At 33.0% G+C, this 19,518-nt stretch overlaps 2 protein-coding genes across 2 annotated transcripts; both read left to right on the forward strand.

Moving 5' to 3' along the window:
• The first annotated feature begins 3,373 nt into the window (after positions 1-3,373).
• Positions 3,374-6,939, forward strand: LOC110429387 (glutamate receptor 1.2-like). Its single transcript, XM_021445408.2, has 5 exons — positions 3,374-3,539; positions 4,122-5,455; positions 5,753-6,056; positions 6,182-6,564; positions 6,679-6,939. Exons 1-5 carry the CDS (start codon positions 3,395-3,397, stop codon positions 6,937-6,939), a joined length of 2,427 nt encoding a protein of 808 aa, XP_021301083.2. The 5' UTR covers positions 3,374-3,394.
• Positions 6,940-9,099: 2,160 nt separating this feature from the next.
• On the forward strand, positions 9,100-15,838 carry LOC110409682 (glutamate receptor 1.2-like). The gene is made up of 5 exons (XM_021419120.1): positions 9,100-9,405; positions 12,724-14,069; positions 14,508-14,799; positions 14,894-15,282; positions 15,376-15,838. Exons 1-5 carry the CDS (start codon positions 9,117-9,119, stop codon positions 15,769-15,771), a joined length of 2,712 nt encoding a protein of 903 aa, XP_021274795.1. The 5' UTR covers positions 9,100-9,116; the 3' UTR covers positions 15,772-15,838.
• Positions 15,839-19,518: the final 3,680 nt, after the last annotated feature.

Consider the following 19,518-nt stretch of genomic DNA (forward strand, 5'->3'; position numbering starts at 1 on the left):
GACCCATACTATTTGGGTTAATTGTAGTTTATTTCTAACCTATGCCGTAGTGGTTAAGTGTGATTGTAACATGTTACATGAGACCAATGAATCTACAATTGTTATGAAATTATATTTACTTTTGTTATCTAAAAATGAAGTTTTGTAATAATATGATCTAAATGAGATTAACAAAAATTTTGTTTTGATACCTATATGAGTATTAGTAATTTTGAGCTAAATGTTTCGAGCATACTTAATTCAACTAAAAAAATGTTAGTTACTTGTTGAACCATTATACTTATTCCTTTTTTTAATATTTTTTTACAGATTGTAATTTGGTTAACGATGCGAGAAAATTTGGGGAGTGACGTTTCATAATCTAGTATATGAATTTAAATTTCCTTAAGATTGTTTAAACGTTATGAACTTTAAACTATCTTAAATTAGTTATTCGAGCTTTTATCTCGATATATTAGGTTCACAATATTGAAAACTTAAATCTGAATATTATCAAATTATGACCTTTCGAATTTTACTAAAAGATTTAGCTTTTACAAATCATTATATTCTTCAAGTTTATTGCCTTTTTTTAGTTAGTTATATAAGATATATGTATTTGACCATTACATTTCTGTAGGATTATATTTTATAGATATGCAATGTCTGTTGTGCCTTGAGTTAGGAGCATGACAGAGAGTATACAGAAAGAGCAAGTATTGATTATTTGATAATTAAGTGTTTGTGGTTTAAATATAACTGTTATTACTTTGAATAATAGTATTTTTAAATATATATATATATATATATATATGAAATTTTATTAAGATAAAGGTTTATAAAAATTATTTGTAAATCAACAACGATGCAAGACTGCATAAGAAGAGATATAAAATCTCCTTCTCTGTTTGCTCTAAATATAAAAACGAACTCAAACTAGTCCGATTACGCTGAAATCAAACAACAAATAATATTCTCACATTGATCCCACCACAATCTGAATTGAATCATTCCCGTGCAGAAGTAATACCAAAACAAGAATTATTTTGCATTTCACAAGGTTCCCTGTCCAACATCAAGCCCCCAAAAACTCATGTCAAACCTACACATGTAAGCATCCAAAAATACCAAAGCAGACACAAGACAGAAACCATCATCCCACAACATTCCACATCCAACATCAAGCCTCCAAAAACTCATATCAAAAGCACAAAAGTCAGCATAAAAAAAAAAGAAAAAAGAAAAAAAGCAGGCACAAGGCAGATATCATCATGCAAATTACCCTGACAGCAAAGCACTCCGCCAATGGAAGACCAGTTTCTATGACATTATCTGTCCTGATAATGCTCCAATTATTTTGTTAACAATCATTTCTAAATAGCCTTTCTTTTTCTGTAAAAACCCCTCCTTCCCCTTCATTTCCCGCTATTCCTTAATACATAAGAGATTTCATGCTTTCTCCTTAAAGGAACTCATATTCAGGTTTAGTGTTTGACCGTTATAGGGGTTTTCGTTTTCATGTTTTAATAGAGTGGGTAGACTCAATTTGAAGATTCTTTGGTCTTGCCAATTGATTTATTTAATATTACTAGAATCTAAACAGTCTTCGAGATTAAGTCTCAATTTTCTACTCAGGAATTAGTACCCTATATTGCTAAAATTCTAGAATAATAGACCTCTTCATCTGGCCAAAGAAAAACGAAGATTTAAATAAAACCTTTTCAAAGAAGTTTCATTGAGTGACTTCCTCATGAGAATTGAGACCTAGAAATTGAAAAAGAAAAAAGAACTAGAGATCAAAGAGATAATACATTTCAAATGTTTGAACTTTCTTGTTTTGTTTGATCTTCTAAAGTCCTTTTTGCTCGTAAACCTTTTCTAAATTGATGATTTAATTATACAAATGTTAAGCATGGATGAAGTCAAAATTTTTTTTTCATTTATGGTGCCGATGTAAAATTATCTATTTATTGTTACTATACATAAAATTCAAAACATTTAACAAGTAATTCTATATTAAATTAAATAAATACAACATACTAAAAAGGTACAGACAAAAAGGGGAAAGATGGAGCAGTAATAAGCTATGTTACCTTGTCCGGGCATTGGATACGGTTCTTCTTTTGGCCAAGCGTGATATGATTAATTCAACAGTGAGTATAATAATAGTAAAAGAATTAATTAAAATCTAATATTTTTGTGCAAAAGTTTTTTGGTACTTACTGAATTCTGAAACATTTATCTTATTTTTGAAATTTGTTCAAATGATTTATATTTTTGTGCACTTAATCTATTTAATGACAACTATCAATTTGTGAAGGTTGATTTTCAGTTTAATTTTATTTAATTATTTGTAAGGAAGAATTTCAAAAACTAAGTGCTTTGCTGCTAAAGGAACATAAAATAAAATTTTAAATTATTTTAAAAAAATTAAATAAATTTTTATTTTTTGTTATATTCAATTAAGTCCGTATACTTATATTTTAAATCAAATAAACTTTTATAATTAATGATTGACTAATTATCATTAATTAACATACCACTTATCATTTTATATCCACATGATACCAACATTGCGTTAATGTAGAGGATTTATGTTATCATGTCACATAATCATCAATTATATTATGTCAGTATGTCATGTTATTATTAATTATGATATATTAGTATGTCACGTCAATATTACGTGACATAAAATAACAAATGATATTTTGACAAATTCAATCATTAGTCATATGAATTATTTGGTTCAAAAAAAATATAAAAACTTAATTAAACATAATAAAAATATAAGTACTAATTTAAATTTTTTTTAATAGCTTTTTTAAAATAGTTTAAGAGATTGTTAGATATTATGCTAAATACTTTCTTCCTTTCAAATGAAGAAAGCTGGGGAAAAGTTATCTAAATTTCTCCTCAAAATTTATTTCATTAAAACGACAGTATGCTAAATGTTTTATTGTAAAATTTTGCTTTACATTTCTAGTCAATAGAAATAACAAATCAAGAAATTCTAAGTTCGTTTCTCCCGTATTTTCCATGAACCAAACAACACGTTAAAGTTTTTGGAAAAACTTCTTAACCCAATGATACTGTCGAGAAATTTCTTTGCATTTCATGTAGGTTGAAAATCAGCATTCAGCAGTTCCCCAGTCAATTTTTACGGAAGTCCAATTTTCACATCGACCATTATATATATAAGGAAGCAAAGATCAAGAAACTGGAGAGTTAATCACACAGGAAACTAAAAAGGTCTTGCACTCTTATGGAGATGAAGAGGAAGAACCGAATTTTGCTATTACTTGTCATCATCAATTTAACCAGCTGTCTTGGCAAGTTGAGTGCCAAACCAGTACTTACTAACAAGACAGAAAATGAAATGGTTAATGAGGTTCATGTTGGAGTCATCCTCGACATGGGGTCGTTGGAGGGAAAAATTCTTCAAAGTTGCATTTCCATGGCAATTTCTGATTTTTACGGCGTGCACGGTCACTATAAAACGAGGCTAGTTCTCCACACAAGGGACTCCAAAGGAGAAACTCTCAACGCTCTTTCAGCTGGTAATTAGCTTTCTTGAGTCAATTACATGGTGCAACATGTATTATTTTGTCAGTCTGTTTATGATTTTCTTGCATTCAACAGATGAGCAATGAGTGCTATGCGGATCTCTTTTTTCTTTTTCTTTTGTTTCTGTTGATAATCTTAGCCAACTATAATTTATTTCTTATGTGCAATATGTAATACACCTGCATCTGCATCAAGTTTAATATAATTTTCGACTTTTAATTAATACGACGTCGTCAAACCATGATTGTTTAGTCATTCTGGTAGACTTTTCTGTCTGTTGAATGACTTGGCTATAGCTTGTGTCCCTTCAGATCTGGTGGTTAACTACCGACCTCTTTTCCTCTTTTTCTAACTAAAAAATAAAACGATATAATAGTCTTGAATTTGATAGAATGACAGCAATACACAAGTATACAACCATGCATCATATCTGCTCCAAGCCTCCAACTTTATCTGTACACGGTTAATTAACAGAAATACATCTGTTAGCAATGGTTACGTTGACAGGTAGACTTGCTCGTGTATATTTGCCCAAACCTTTGTTTATAGCATAATTGCATCATTCCATAATGCAGCTGTTAATCTTTTGGAGCACAACAAAGTAGGAGTGATCCTTGGTGCGCAAACATCAACAGAAGCGAAGGTTTTGGCTGAGTTGGGAAAAAAGAATAAGGTCCCAGTGGTTTCTTTTCATCCACCAAGTTCTCCATCCTTAATCAACTATCCTTACTTTGTTGAAATCGCACAAGACGAAAGGTCACAAGTTAAAAGCATTGCTTCCGTCGTTGAAGCCTTCAAGTGGAGGAATGTCATCCTTGTCTACGAGGACAACTACGATTGGAAAGATCTCACTCCCTATATTGTTGACTACTTGCAAGACAAGGAAGTGCACATTGTGCGCAAGACAGCCATTGCCATGGCTTATGAAAATGATCAAATCATTGAAAAGCTTCATGAGCTCATGGCATTGCGAACTTCAGTCTTTGTTGTGCATATGTCTTATTCTCTTGTTACTCGTCTGTTCTTGAATGCAAAAAAGGTTGGAATGATAAGTGAAGGATATGCTTGGATTTTGACGGCAAAGAGCATGAATCTTTTACACTTCAAAGATTTGTCAGTCTTGGAGTCGATGCAAGGAGTGGTTGGTTTCAAGTACTATGTTCCAGAGTCAGGGGAGCTGCAGAATTTTACCTCGAGATGGAGAAGAACATTCTTTGCTGAGGAACCTGAAATGGAAGCGATTGAGTCAAGTGTATTGGCTATGAGGGCATATGATGTTGCCTGGTGTCTAGCAAAAGCAGCAGAGAGGGTACGGAAAAAAATCCCTCTGAACAGAAGTCCTACTCGATTGAACTTGAAGGATTTACATAGCATGAGAACATCTGTTCAAGGTTCAACATTTCTCAAGGAGATCCTGCATAGTAAGTTCAAGGGTTTAAGCGGTGAATTTCAATTCAGTAAAGGGAAACTAGTCTCGAATACACTTGAGATAGTTAATGTGATAGGAACAGTGAGGAGAAGAGTCGGATATTGGATTTCTGATGGTAAAATAACAAAACAATTGCACTCCAGCACCGATCGCAGATACTTATTGCCATCCTCCGGTGATCATCAGTTTGAAGCCATTACATGGCCTGGTGGATCTGCATCAATTCCTAGAGGTTGGACAGGGAGTTGGAAAAAACTAAAAGTCGGTGTTCTACAAAATGCTGGATTTCCAGAATTTGTGAAGGTACATCATGATCCTCAAACCAACATGACAACTGCGACTGGCTTCTGCATAGATGTCTTCAAGGCTGCCCTCGAGGCTTTAGAATATGAAGTAGAGTATGAGTTTATACCATTTAAGAAGGACAGCGAAGAACTGGCCGGAGCTTACGATGATCTTATTTACCAGGTCTATCTTCAGGTACGCTCTATTCAAAAATTAACCAACTCTTTGTTTAGTGCTAAAAGCAGAAGCAGTGTTTTGAGATAAGTCTTGTAATGATGTTGTTTTTAATTCTGGAAACTTTGCATATACTCTTCTACGCATGCACAACACACGAGAACATAACAGAAATTTAATATTCATAGCTGGTTACTTTGTTAAGAGCTTTTTCTTTCCTTTTTTTTTTCTTGGATTAAGTTGTCCCTTATCTTCATTGTTACCAAATGACAAGTTTCAATGTTCTTATTGTTGAATCCTGCTACTTGGATGAAACAGAAATATGATGCTGCTGTCGGGGATATAACCATTACGCCGAACAGATCTCTATATGTTGATTTTACATTACCATACACCGATTTAGGCGTGGGAATGATAGCCCCAAAAGACGTCAAAAACATATGGATATTTTTGAGGCCACTGACAGCAGATCTTTGGCTATCAATTGCTGGCCTTTTTATCTTCATCGGCTTTGTTGTTTGGCTGATTGAACGCCCTATTAATAAAGAATTCCAAGGCCCGATGTCACATCAAATTGGAATGATATTTTGGTTCTCTTTCTCAACTCTCGTCTTCGCACATAGTAAGTATTATCTCCCTTCAATTCAATTCCATCGGAAAGATAGTTTAAAAGGCATTTCCTTCGCCGTAAAATAACAGAAGAGAAATACCATATGCATTGACAATATTTGTACAAAATTAATACAGGGGAAAAGCTACTAAGCAACCTGTCAAGATTCGTAGTCTCTGTTTGGGTGTTCGTAGTGCTCATATTGACTTCCAGCTACACTGCAACTTTGACATCAATGATGACAGTTAAACAGATTCGACTAAACTCAGAAAAGAATTACATAGGATACCAGAACAATTCACTCATGCCTGGAGTTATCAGCAATCTGAATTTTGATAGTTATAGCCTTCACTCACTTAATTCACCTGAAGCATACGCTGATGCTTTATCAAAAGGAAGCAAGAGTGGTGGGGTCTCTGCTGTCATTGATGAGATACCGTACATAAAGATTTTCCTTGCCAAATTTTCCCAGGATTTTTCACTGATTGGATCCAGGACTACCACCCGTGGTTTTGGCTTTGTAAGCATGCTTTAATTTCTTCAAAATTATTAACATATCTATCCATATGATGCAACGTAAGCAAACACCTCAAGTAGAAAGTCTAAACATTTTTGACATGTCAAACATTTACAGGCTTTCCCTCAAGGCTCGCAACTGGCTCGTGACATATCGACGGAAATTGCGAGAATGAGACATGAAGGGAAGCTTATTATGCTGGAAGATGCATGGTTCACAAGTCAAGCAACTTTTACATGGGAAGACAGTTCAGACAGTGGGAGCCCTCTTACCACTGATAGCTTTCGTGGTTTATTCCTCGTCAGCGGAACGTGCTCCTGTTTAGCGTTATTCATGTTTCTTGTGTTCGGTCTTTACAAGAAATATAGGGTAAAATAGGGTAAACAGAAAGAGCAAGAATCGGTTCTCCTTTAGTAAATTTTTGTAGTTAAAATGATGATCGTTGTTAGTTTCAATGACAGATAACACTGTACAATTAAACTGTCATTGAAATATTTTTAAATAGCCTTTCATTTTCAGTGAAAGCCCCTCCTTCCCCTTCATTTCCCCCTATTCCTTAACACATAAGACATGTCACACATTCTCCTGAAGAGAACTCATATTCAAGTTGTAGCGTTTGACTGTTAGATGGGCGTTTACTTTTTTTCGTGTTTTAATCCTGTGGGTAGACTCAATTCGAGGTTTCTTCGTTCCTGCCAATTGATTTATTCAATCTAAACAATCTCCAAGATTAATTCTTGAAGTCTCAATTTCTACTCAGGAATTAGTACCCTATGTCGAAATGAAAGACATGATACATCAGAGAAGTCTGAGCATTTTTGTTTTATTTGATCTTTTAAAGTCTGTCAATTGATGATTCAAGTATGAAAACAATTTTTGCGTAATGGTTTGTTTGTAGGCATTTGTCTGTAATAAGTCTGCCGTCTATATTCAAAGCTAAAGACTTCAAGCGGTATTAATAAATATTCAAACCATTGGCATTACTTCAAGTACTTTTTCTTTTTTTTTTGAAACTTGGAATAATTCATTAAAGGGAGTAACAAATGGTTAAACTCCTATCAAAAGCACAAAAGAGCTGCAATCTTAAGACCTATGCGCGGTCCCAGTGGTGGCATAACCCTCAAAGTTACATAACTGAACAAGCAAAGGCCACTAACGTAGATTTTCCAAAGCAATCAACCCACAATTCCCGCTCCTATGGATGTTGTCTTTAATCTTTACCTTTCAATCAGAGCACATCAGCATCAGGCAATCCCTATCACCACCTCTCCCTACCTCAGGAACCAGTGGAGCAACAGAACATCTGTCATAGTCTATCTCCAACAACAAAACAAACAAGCTGTTCTCATACCAGTCAAATTCACAACTCCTACTTGGAGTGTCCGCCCAGACGTTCACCGGGTCCACCTCTCCGCCTAGTCAAATACTCTATTTGCCTTTTAAAAAAATTTATAAAATCATTTTCTAAGGTTTTGTGAGTTTTAAGCAAGGATGAAGTCAATATATTTTTTTTCATAAATAGTGCCGATATAAAATTATCAATATATTACTACTTTACACAAATTTTAAACACTTAATGAGTAATTCTGTGTTAAATTTAAAAAAAAAACTAAAAGAAGAAAGTACAGAACCAAAAAAAGAGAAGATAGAACAGTAATAAGCGATATTATGTTGTCCATGCATTGTATATGATTCTTTATGATATGATTAATTCAATAATGAGTGTACTAATAGCAAAATAATTATTTAAAGCTAATATTTGTCTGTAAAAGTGAAGTGGTACTTATTTAATTGTGAAAATTCAGTTACATCACGTGAATAAGGTATTAAATTTGTTCAGATGATTTAGAATTTTGTGTACTCAATCTATTTAATAATAACTATTAATTCGGGAATGTTGATTTTAAGTTTAAGTTTTATTTAATTATTTATAAGGATAAATTTCCTAAAATAAGGGCTTTGCTGCTAAGGAGAGAGTCAAACCATCTGCAGTCCAAAAATTTTCATCAAGAAAGCGAGGGAAAAGCTATTCTAAATTTCCTCTCAAATTTTATTTTATTCAATTTTCCTTTATATTTCTTACTCTTACCCAAACACAAAAAATAACAAATCAAGAATTTTAAATTCTTTTCTCCCATATTTCCGAAAAACCGAACAGCACGGAAAAGTTTTGGGAAAAACTTCTCAAACAAACTCATCTCTCTTGGTTTACATTTCTATATTTAACTAATTTTCCTACCTCATTAATACAAGGAAATCTTTTTAATTCGAATAAATAGTAAACTGTATTTTTTAATTCTGCAATACAGACAAGCAAAAGGAGGGAAAAGAAAAAAATTCTATGTCAGGACTCATGCTAAAGAGAAAATTTCTTTGCATTCCCTTAAAGGTTGACTAGTCAGCATTCAGCAGCTTGCCAGTCAACTTTTAGGAAAGTTCAATTTTATCTGCGGCCACTAATATATATATATATATATATAAAAGAACATGCAGAGATCATGAAACTGGAGAGTTAATCACAAAAGAAAATAGAAAGGTCTTGTAATCATAAGGAGATGAAGAGGAAGAACCAAATTTTGCTCTTATTTGTCATCATCTGTCTTACCAGCTGTCTCGAAAACTTGAGTGCCAAACCAGTACTTACTAAGAAGAGGGGAAATGAAATGGATTATGAGGTTCATGTCGGAGTCATCCTCGATATGGGGTCGTTGGAGGGAAAAATTCTTCAACGTTGCATTTCCATGGCAATTTCTGACTTTTACAGCGGGCACCATTACTATAAAACAAGGCTAGTTCTCCACACCAGGGACTCCAAAGGAGAAACTCTCAACGCTCTCTCTGCTGGTACGTTTTCTCGAGTTATTTACATATGGTGCGACATTTATTGTTTTGTCGTTTTTATGATCTTCTTGCATCCAACAGTTGACCAATGAGTGCTGTGAGGATTGACCTTTTCTGCTACTCATTTTTTTTTTTTGCTTCGGTTGATAATCTTAGCCAACTAATAATTATTTCTTATGCAATATTTATTGGTCAAAGAACGATCCTTGCACTGTAAATTTTTCGTCAATTTAAATTTTTTATTTTAAAATTAGTTAATTTAGTCTTATATTTTGAGATATTTTATAATTGAGTTTCTCTGTTTAACTCTGTCCAAATTAACTGTTAATACTACTTACATAGTATTAACGTGGTATTGATAAGAAAAAAAAAATTTACCACATGGTTTTTCTTTTTTCTTTCTTTTCTCCTTTATCCAAAACTACGTCGTTTGGTGCAACTATTTAACACACTCTTTTTTCCTTTTTTCTCTTTTAACTAAGATCCGTGTAGCACTTGAGTCTCGTATACTTACAATGAAATTAAAAGAGACTATTTATAACTCATCTTAAACTTAGACCTACTTGATATGCAACTAAAGTAAATAACATAAAAAGAAATATCTTAATTTTAGATTTACTTGTAATATAAGTAAAACAATCAATAAGTTCGAAAATATAAATACGAAAAATGTATTATTCCTAATATAATATATTTAGTCTAACATTGATTACTTTAACCGTTATTTCTTAATAATATTACAGAAAGAGCCCAATCCTAGTAAACAACCCATATGTGCGTAGCCCACAACTACGTGGGCCTCATGCGCCAAGCCCACTAATTCACTTTCCCATCATTCTACGTCTTATGTAGCCCAATCTCGCAAAGTGTCTTGTATGCATGACAACCCCCCATTGTTGCTGATTCGATAATTGCTTGGGCTGGACTTATCATGGATTCGCAAATCGTGATATATTTCTCAATTTGATTCTGACATCATCCTCGTTGTCAAGTGAAAGTGTTCAAATTTTTCATTACGCTGTCTTGGCACTGTCATGCGAACACTCACTTTGCCCACCCTTGCCCTGTGCTCGGATATTGGTGCTTAGTTTATCCCCGCCATCTGACATTGGCCACTGGTCTGTACACCCCAAATTCACCCTTCTCCTACATGAGTTACCCCTCTGTACACCTTCCTTGGAACAGTCTGGTCATATTACTACCTTGGCTTTATGGCACTCTGCTACCACCACATGTCTCAGTTATAGAACAACACCCATCTACTTTGGACTCCTTGTGGTGCAAGCATGTCCGGTCTTCTCGCCTTTCGATCAAGCTTTCTTTGACTGGCATCAAGCTCCCTTTTCCTGGCTCATTGCAAGGATACCCTTGCCCAACACACACTATCTTATGTGTATGCCACTTCTTTGAGTACCTCGATTGCGTGCTACCTTTACATGAAATACCTTTCTTTTGAGTGAATTTAGACTTGATTCAGCTCAAAACCATAAATCTAAGCTCCTTAGCTTTCAAATCGCACTCATCTTCCTTGTGAATGAAGGCCACTAAATTCCATCGATACATTTAAGGGCAAAAAGGGCACTCATTGTTGGGGGCAAAAGGTAAGGAGAGAAAATAGAAAGAAGTGGCTAGGATGAAAGAGAAATGGGGGGAGCCTTTCATCAACAATTTCATCGGTAATGTCATTGCCTAATAGACTGAACAATCCATCGGCCTTTCCATCAATAAATTCCAATGGTAAATAGAAATATTGATGAACAAGATTAGTAACATTATTCATAACTTCCTTATTCATTACGTGCCAGACAATTACTGACCGCTTTCGTAAAGAATGGACTTCATTGGTATTCCATCGGCATTTTGCATATCACTAGTTGGTCAAAAACTCAGTTAATAATCTGTTGATGATTGCCAATGGAGCGTTACCGATAACAGTCATTTTTTTGTAATATAGTTAAGGGATATTTTCAAGTATTATACCATTAATATTAAACTTCCAATAAATTTTTTTTTCAAAATTTAATTAGAATGTACTAACATTGTGTTTGGTTTTATGTTTACCATGTTAAAAAGCACTTTTGATGCGATGTTAATGTAGTTTAGTTTGACTCAAAAACCTTTTTTTTTATCATATTTTTTAAGTTAAATGCGTAAATACCTAAAGATTGGTTTTGCGGTTATCAAAAACATTTTTGAATATCGCACTATCAAAATACTCCTTTATATTTTTTGAATTTCAAAACTACTTTTGTAATTATTCAAGTATTTTGAATTTAAAATACAATTTTAGTACGTTTCAAAAAAAAATAAAGCTTTAGTGAGAATATAATTGTTTAATTTCTAATTTGGAATAATTATAAATTTTTAGAAAATTTAAAAATTATATTTTTTGTATATTTTTAAAATTAAATTTCCATATAATTTATTTTTTGATACATCTTAATAGTTATTACTTAAAATATAAAAAATTAAAAAACTCGATATTTACTTTTTAACATCATGTTCTTTTCAAACATTTTAACTCTCTGTAACACTTTTCGCAACAATATGAAATACTCAAAACTTTCAAGCTATACTTTTTCCCGACAATTACTATAACACCTTTAGTATGCACTTTTTCTAATCCAAACTTTGTTAGCCACAACAGTAATGCCAAACTGGGCCCCATTAAATTTAGGCTAATTAACAAAAGATATAGGGTAGTGGTGCTGCTGATTTTGTTACCATAAACCAAACCCCTGAATGTATATAGACCTTTTTAAAGTTTGTACTACTTATAAGACTTTCCCAAGAAAAATAAAAAGATTTACAGAACAAATTAAAACTAGCATATGATTGTGAAGCTACTAGAGTGAGAGCTGCAAATGCAGAAGACTCAAGCAATAGAGATCTTCCCAACACAGAATAGGAAGCATGTACCAGGTTCTTCCTGTCTTTTATTTTCCAGGAAATTAGGGCACATGACAGTTCTAGTGGCAGTGAATAGTTATGGTGCGATTGTTGTGCTTTTGCTGGAATGTTTACTTCATTACAATTGTATTGATGTATTGATGTGTCGATTGAATTCTGGGGCTGAGTTGTTTATGGTTGGGTTGTAGAGGGTAGAGTGTTATGGAATTTTTTGCTGGGCCTAAGGGAAATAGTATGTGTTTTGTGCTCGTATACCCCTATTATCTTTTGTAAGGGGCATAGCCTTGCAAAATCCTTCAAAAAGAGGTGATCAGTGGTTCCCTATTTTGAACAATGCATTATGAAATTTCAAAAAAAAAAATATGATTGTGAAATTATAACTCGGAATCCATTGCAATTTGCAAAATACAGCTCTTAATCTCTTGGAAGATGCCAAAGTGGGAGCAATCCTTGGTCCACAAACATCATTGGAAGCAAAGTTTCTGGCTGAGTTTGGGGACAAGTACAAAATCCCAGTGATTTCATTTTCCACACCTGGTTCCTTTCCGACCACAACCAGGTCTCCTTACTTTGTTCAAATTGCACATGACCAAAACTCAGAAGTTAAAGGTATTGCAGCTCTTATTGAACTATACAAATGGAGGAATGTCATCCTTATCCATGAGGAGAATGATGACTTGAATCTTGATAATACCATATCTTTCATGGCTGCTTTCTTTGAAGAGAAAAACATACGCATTGCATTTATGAGTGCAATTGCTGCATCATCTGAAGATGATCAAATCATTGAACAACTTCATGAGCTCAGGACATTGCAAACTGCAGTATTCATTGTGCATTTGTCTCATTTTCTTACATCTCGCCTTTTCATAAATGCAAAAAGATTGGGAATGATCAGCGAAGGGTATGCTTGGATTGTGACTTCTAAGGGCATGAATCATTTGCATTTAAGAGACTCATCTATCGTTGAGTCAATGCAAGGCGTCCTTGGTTTTAGGTCTTATATTCCAGCATCGGAAGAGCTGCACAATTTTACTTCAAGATTAAGAACAAAACTTTTTACTGAGGGGCCCCATGCGATTCAAGACATGCAGTTAAATATACTTGGTTCATTGGCCTACGATGTTGCCTGGAGCCTAAAAACTGCAGCCGAAAGGGTAGCGGTGAAAGTTTCTTTTAACAGCAATCTAGATGCTAGATCAAACTCAATGGATTTAGATATCTATAGAACATCTATGTATGGTTCAATACTTCTCCAAGAGATACAGCGCAGTAACTTTAAGGGTTTAAGTGGTGAATTTCGATTCATCAATGGGAAGTTAATCTCAAATGCATTTGAGATAGTTAATGTGCTAAGTAATGGGGAAAAAAGAGTTGGATTTTGTACTTCCACTGGAAAAATCACAAGGGAAATATATGAATCCAATCATAGAAGACAGCTGTCTTTCACCAACAATCTCGAGTCGATAATCTGGCCCGGTGGGTCTTCTACCATTCCACAAGGTCGGATGTTGCAAACGAGTGGTAAAATCCTTAGAATTGGTGTGCCTTCACAAGTGGGGTATCCGCAATTGCTGGAGCAGAAACATGATCCTCGCATCAACGCTACAACGTTCACTGGTTTCTGTATAGATGTTTTTAAAGCTGCCATAGAGGGTTTGGACTATCAACTGCCATATCAATTCATCCCTTTCGAGGATCCCAACGGAAAGAGTGCTGGAACTTACAATGAGCTCATTTACCAAGTTTATCTCCGGGTATGTCATTTACCTTCAAGCTAATAAACATTTTCAAAAAATAAATAAATAAATTAGAGTATTTGTCCATAACCTTTTCTTAATATTTTATATGATATCCCCCCACTAACATGTAAAAAATGTAAGCACAATTCGTCACAGATATACCCACTTAATTGCCAGCAAATTCTATCCATACTAATGAAATGTTACCAATGAATGTATAAGAACAAAACCTAAAATTCATGGATAAATAATTGAGTTTTAAATCACGATTAAACATTAATTATTACTAAATATTTATGAAATAACGGTGAAATTTACTAAAACATATATGTAATAAAGAAGCTCTAGATAAAAAACAATGACTCCTAGGTTACTGTTTTTTATATTAGATATTATTATTATTATCAAAGTTTGGCCCCTTGCATGTCACGTTGCGATCGGATAACCAAATAGGAATTTGACGCTGTCATCGGGGACACAACGATCACAGCAAATAGATCCTTGTATGCAGATTTCACGACGCCATACACTGACATTGGCGTTGGAATAGTGGCCCCAACCGAAAATAAAGACATGTGGATTTTCTTCAAACCGCTTACGCCACAACTTTGGCTAACAATTGTCGGTTTTCACATCATAACCGGATTTCTCATTTGGCTAATTGAATGTCAAAGTCCTCGCCATGGCGCTGAAGGCTTACCGCCCCAACGAAGTGGGTTCCCCTTCTCAATCCTCGTTGGTCGTTGTAAGCACCTTTCTCTTTCTGAATCAACATATACGAGATGTGCTATATGTATCAGAAATAAAGGATTAATTTGTTTGTGCACTTAATATTTCAGGGGAACAGTTGAGAAACAACTGGTCAACATTTTTAGCTGTTGTTTCGCTGTTCGTAATGTTTATATTAAGTTCCAGCTACACTGCCACGCTGGCTTCAATGATGACGGTCCAGCATATTGAATTGAACTCCAAGGGAAGTTACATTGGATACCATGCGACTTCAAATATCACGAAAGGAGTTTTGATCAGCAACCTAAATTTTGAAGACAATACCCTTAAGCCATTTAGTTCCATAGAACAATTTGCTGATGCATTATCAAAAGGAAGCAAAAATGGTGGCGTCTCCGCCATCCTTGATGAGATAACATACATCAAGATATTTCTTGCAGAGTATTCTGCCGATTATTCCTTGATCAAAACCTTTTCTATCACCAATGGCTTTGGCTTCGTGAGTATATCAATATATCCCTTCATAATTACAATGAGAAAATTGTTATTTTTTTTTATGTTTAATTTCTAATATTGTTGTCAATTTGGTCAGGTTTTTCCCAAAGGTTCACCACTGGTTCCTGACATATCGAGGGAAATTGCGAGACTGAGGGAAAGCGGGAGGCTTAATATGTTGGAAAATACATGGTTTAAGAGCAAAGCATCACTGACGTCTGGGGATAGTGTAGACAATGTGAGGCCTCTTACTCCTACTAACTTTGGCGGGTTGTTTCTTATCAGCGGAATTCTCTCTGTTGTAGCATTTCTCATATTTCAAATCCCTCTGCTCAACGAATATTGGCATGCTGTGAGAAATCGGATGATAAACCCCATCAATGTTTGGAGGCAAGTTCATCGGTTTGGAAAGGAGTATTTCCTTTCTGATATTGTTAGAAGGATTAGGACAGTAAATTCTGCTGCAACACATCCGCAGGTGCAAATGATTTAACTTCAGCAGAGACAGCCTGTCAGGACATCTTATGACATCTTATTCCCCTTTTTCTAATTCCTTAAACATTTTTTTTTTTAATTCTTGGTTTGGTTTTTATTTATGTTACATTCTTAAATATCGTAATATATTCTTATTATCCATAAAGAGACAATTAAACGGTTAGAATTTGATATTTTAATTTTAAAAGTTCGATCCGAATCTATGATATAATAACTCAACGTATTTCTTCCTTTTAGAAAGTACGATTAAAAAGGTCATAAAATTGTCATTTAGGATTGCAAGAACTCATAGCGGAAACTGGAGTGACCAATCCATTTGGTTCGAATGAAATCGAGCTGGAGGATTCTATTCATGAGTTATAATTGGTCCCAAACTCTTGGGCCCCATTTGACATAACGGTGAGATCTGATTCTAATGAAATGAAGCAATGACGGTGGTAAATTGATAACAAGATTAAAAGTTGCACTGATAAAATTGAAATTAATGACCAGAAAAAATAACATAATTATATTGTGAGAAGAGAAATGATTACAGTAAAATCTCTTTAAATTAATACTTGACAAATTAATAATTTCAATTAAAAAATATTTTGATCGATCGTAATATATTAATAATTCATTAATTGATAAGGTAATACATTTTTAAAAAAACACATAGGTTCCACTTGATATATAAATTAATAAACTCCTTATATGTATATATATATCAAAATTATATATATATATATATGATTCATTTAGAAAGTTTTTATAAAATATGATCTCCAATGTTACTTGTTTTTTTCTTAAAATTGATGTTTCCTTAAACCTCATCTTTAACTTTTCTCAATGTATTAAAATGCTATGAGATAATGTTCGTGTATTATAAGAAAAGATTATAGTATGTGATTGCTGCTTTAAGTGTATCTTAACGTGAAACAAGGTTCAATATAGAATTATCGTTTTCAATTTCATTTTCTTTGTCATTTCTCATGATATTCTCAACAATTTACGCGTCTCGAATAATAATAATTTGTAATTCGGTAAATAGTTAATATTTATATAATCACAATACACAGCATATGTATTCAAGTTCAATGTTTTGAAAAAAAGATTAAAGAATACCTTGATAAAATTTTTTTATTAATTAATGTATCAATTAAAAAATTATTAATTTATTAATTAAATAACATCTCGATTATTTAATAGATTTTAATGGTCCCAAAGTGTTAGAAGTGTTAGCTTAATGAACAAGTCACAAGAATGTCTAAGAGAGGGTGAATTAAATTTTTAAAAATTTTGGAGAATGAAAAACCAACTGTTATACTTGACTATAATGAATCTCTAGTCGACTATGGTTGTGATCCTATTAACCGACTAATTTCAATTCCTTTCAATAAATTTTTAGTCAACTATGAAAACTTAAGGATTGATCTTAGACCAGAAAACTTATTTTTAAAACTTTTAAGAGGAATTTTAACAAAAACCTTAATGTACATGCAAGTTTTAATCATATCTACTCAATTAAACATAGACAAATGATCACTTTGAAATGCTTAAAAAGTTATTCAAATGTAAACCAAATAAAGGCAACTTAAAAAAATATCTCAATAAATCTTTTCAACAAGAATTACATAAGTAATGATGATAGAAAAAGATTTAACAAAGATACCAATTAAGATGTGAAGAGTACGAATCAAACTACAAGTATTTTATGAAATGGGTTCTCTTGAAATAAAATATGGCAAAACAAAACAATGATAAAATGATGACATTAGGCAAATATCAAAACTTCTTCAAAATGGATTTTCTACTTGTGTTAAAATCAAAGCAAATGATTTTTATAAGATAGAGTTTCAACAATAAATCACGAAGCATAAAAGTAAATCAAGACAAAAAGATTTATAATGGTTCGGCTTTCAAGTGCCAACATCCAGTCCCTTGGTTCACTAAGAAATTTTCAATCTATTAAAAGAATTCTAGCTTTTTATTGAGAAGCGATAACCTTACAATGGCTTTTAACAGGTTCAATCATAAACCTATGGTTTTAACAAGTTCACTACAAATCCATGGTTTTAATGGGTTAATTAGAAATCCATGTTTTTTAACGAGATCACCACAAACCCATACTACCTTTTCAAAGCTAAGTTAGAACATTTACAAGGATAACAATGGTGCCTCTAAGAGGTGGATTTTGCTTGTTTGGTACAATCGAGGAAGAATGCCCAACATTGGGTAAAAAGATAGGATGTAAAGATGGAAGTGAAAGCACAAAGAAATTTTAGCTTTAAAAGGCTTGGTTTCTTTCATTTTCTTTCAAGACTTTGATCCTCAAGAGTTTGGCATTTTTCTTTCTTCTTCCTCAACTTGAAATGCTTTCAAATAGTCTTTTTTTTTATAGTTGAAAGAGTCTTAGAGCCGTTGGAGGTGATTAAGGTAAGAAACTAATATTTTCCTTTTGAATTTTATGTCTAATGGTCATTTATAGTTGAGTATCAAAATTCTTTAGTCGATCCACTTTTAGAATGCTTGTATTTTTGAAGTCTGGCTTGGTGTAATTGACTATGGCTTCTTTATAGTTAACTATGTATGTGTAAAGTCAACTTTTTCATGCTTTTGAATTGTTAGGGTCAACTATAAGAGTTTCAAGGTTGACTATGGCTATGTATTTTTCAAATTTCCTAATCCATTCTTGCCCATTTCATTGTAGGATTGACTTGCCTTACTCTAAGATCAATTGGAGCTTTGTTTCTTCAACATTCCTTGACATTTTCTCACTTAACTTCAACTACTTCTTCCTTGCTTCTTCCCTATGATCAAGTGTTGAGTTGATAATGAACTTCTTGGCTTGAGATAACCTTAGTGATCTTTGAATGCTTTGAGATAAACTTCACCATTTGAGAACGTATCTTGCAACTTCAACGTGTCAAAGATAAATGTTAGACAAATCATAAATAGAACTCTTTTAAGTAAATTTAACCCTTGTACAGTTACGTCATTCAAGCTTGTAGACATTTGTAGAACAAGTGTGTGATAATTTAATAACTTCAAGAATTCACACAACTAAAACAATCAAGCTTTTAATCATGTAAGAACAAATGTATAAGAGCTAAATCATTTCAAGAATATATCAAGAATCATTCAAATATTGTTCAAGTAAATTTGATCATTTTGTCATAACCAAAACTATAATCATTTTAAAGCTAACACAAAGGTATTAATTTATAGAAGTTTTACTGTATTAAGTATATTAGACTAATGTTGGTTATAATGTAATTTTTTAATATATTCTACATTTAAAGCTAATGAAATTAATAAGATTAATAAAAGTTATTTTTAAATTAAATAGTTATAATTATCTAGAGCTAATAAAAAGGACCAAAACAATGAATTGAAATGCACATAAGAAAGCTATTTTTTAAAAAAAAAAGTGAAGGAAAGGCCTTTACGATAAATCCTATATTACTTGAAAATAGAGCACCTCGAGTTCTATAAAATGGTAGGAAGAGGGGCTGATATGTTTTTGTTGTAGTTCCTTTATCAGACATTAGTTAGACCTATAAACAATGGTTTTTTTTATGACAAAATATTTCGTCGATAAAAGTCAAATTTTAATGGACATATTCCTTTTCAACCAAACTTTTAACGAAAAAATTTTGTTAGATATTCCTAAGTTGGTTATGTTATTCTGTCAGAAAAGAAAATTTTATTGGTAATAGTTAAACCATTATTGAAGAAAATTTCTATTGGTAATAATTTAAAAAAT

This window comes from Theobroma umbraticum, unplaced genomic scaffold (assembly GCF_002168275.2).
Source record: "Theobroma umbraticum cultivar Fairchild unplaced genomic scaffold, ASM216827v3 scaffold_44.0, whole genome shotgun sequence".
In the NCBI taxonomy this organism is placed as follows: Eukaryota; Viridiplantae; Streptophyta; class Magnoliopsida; order Malvales; family Malvaceae; genus Theobroma; species Theobroma umbraticum.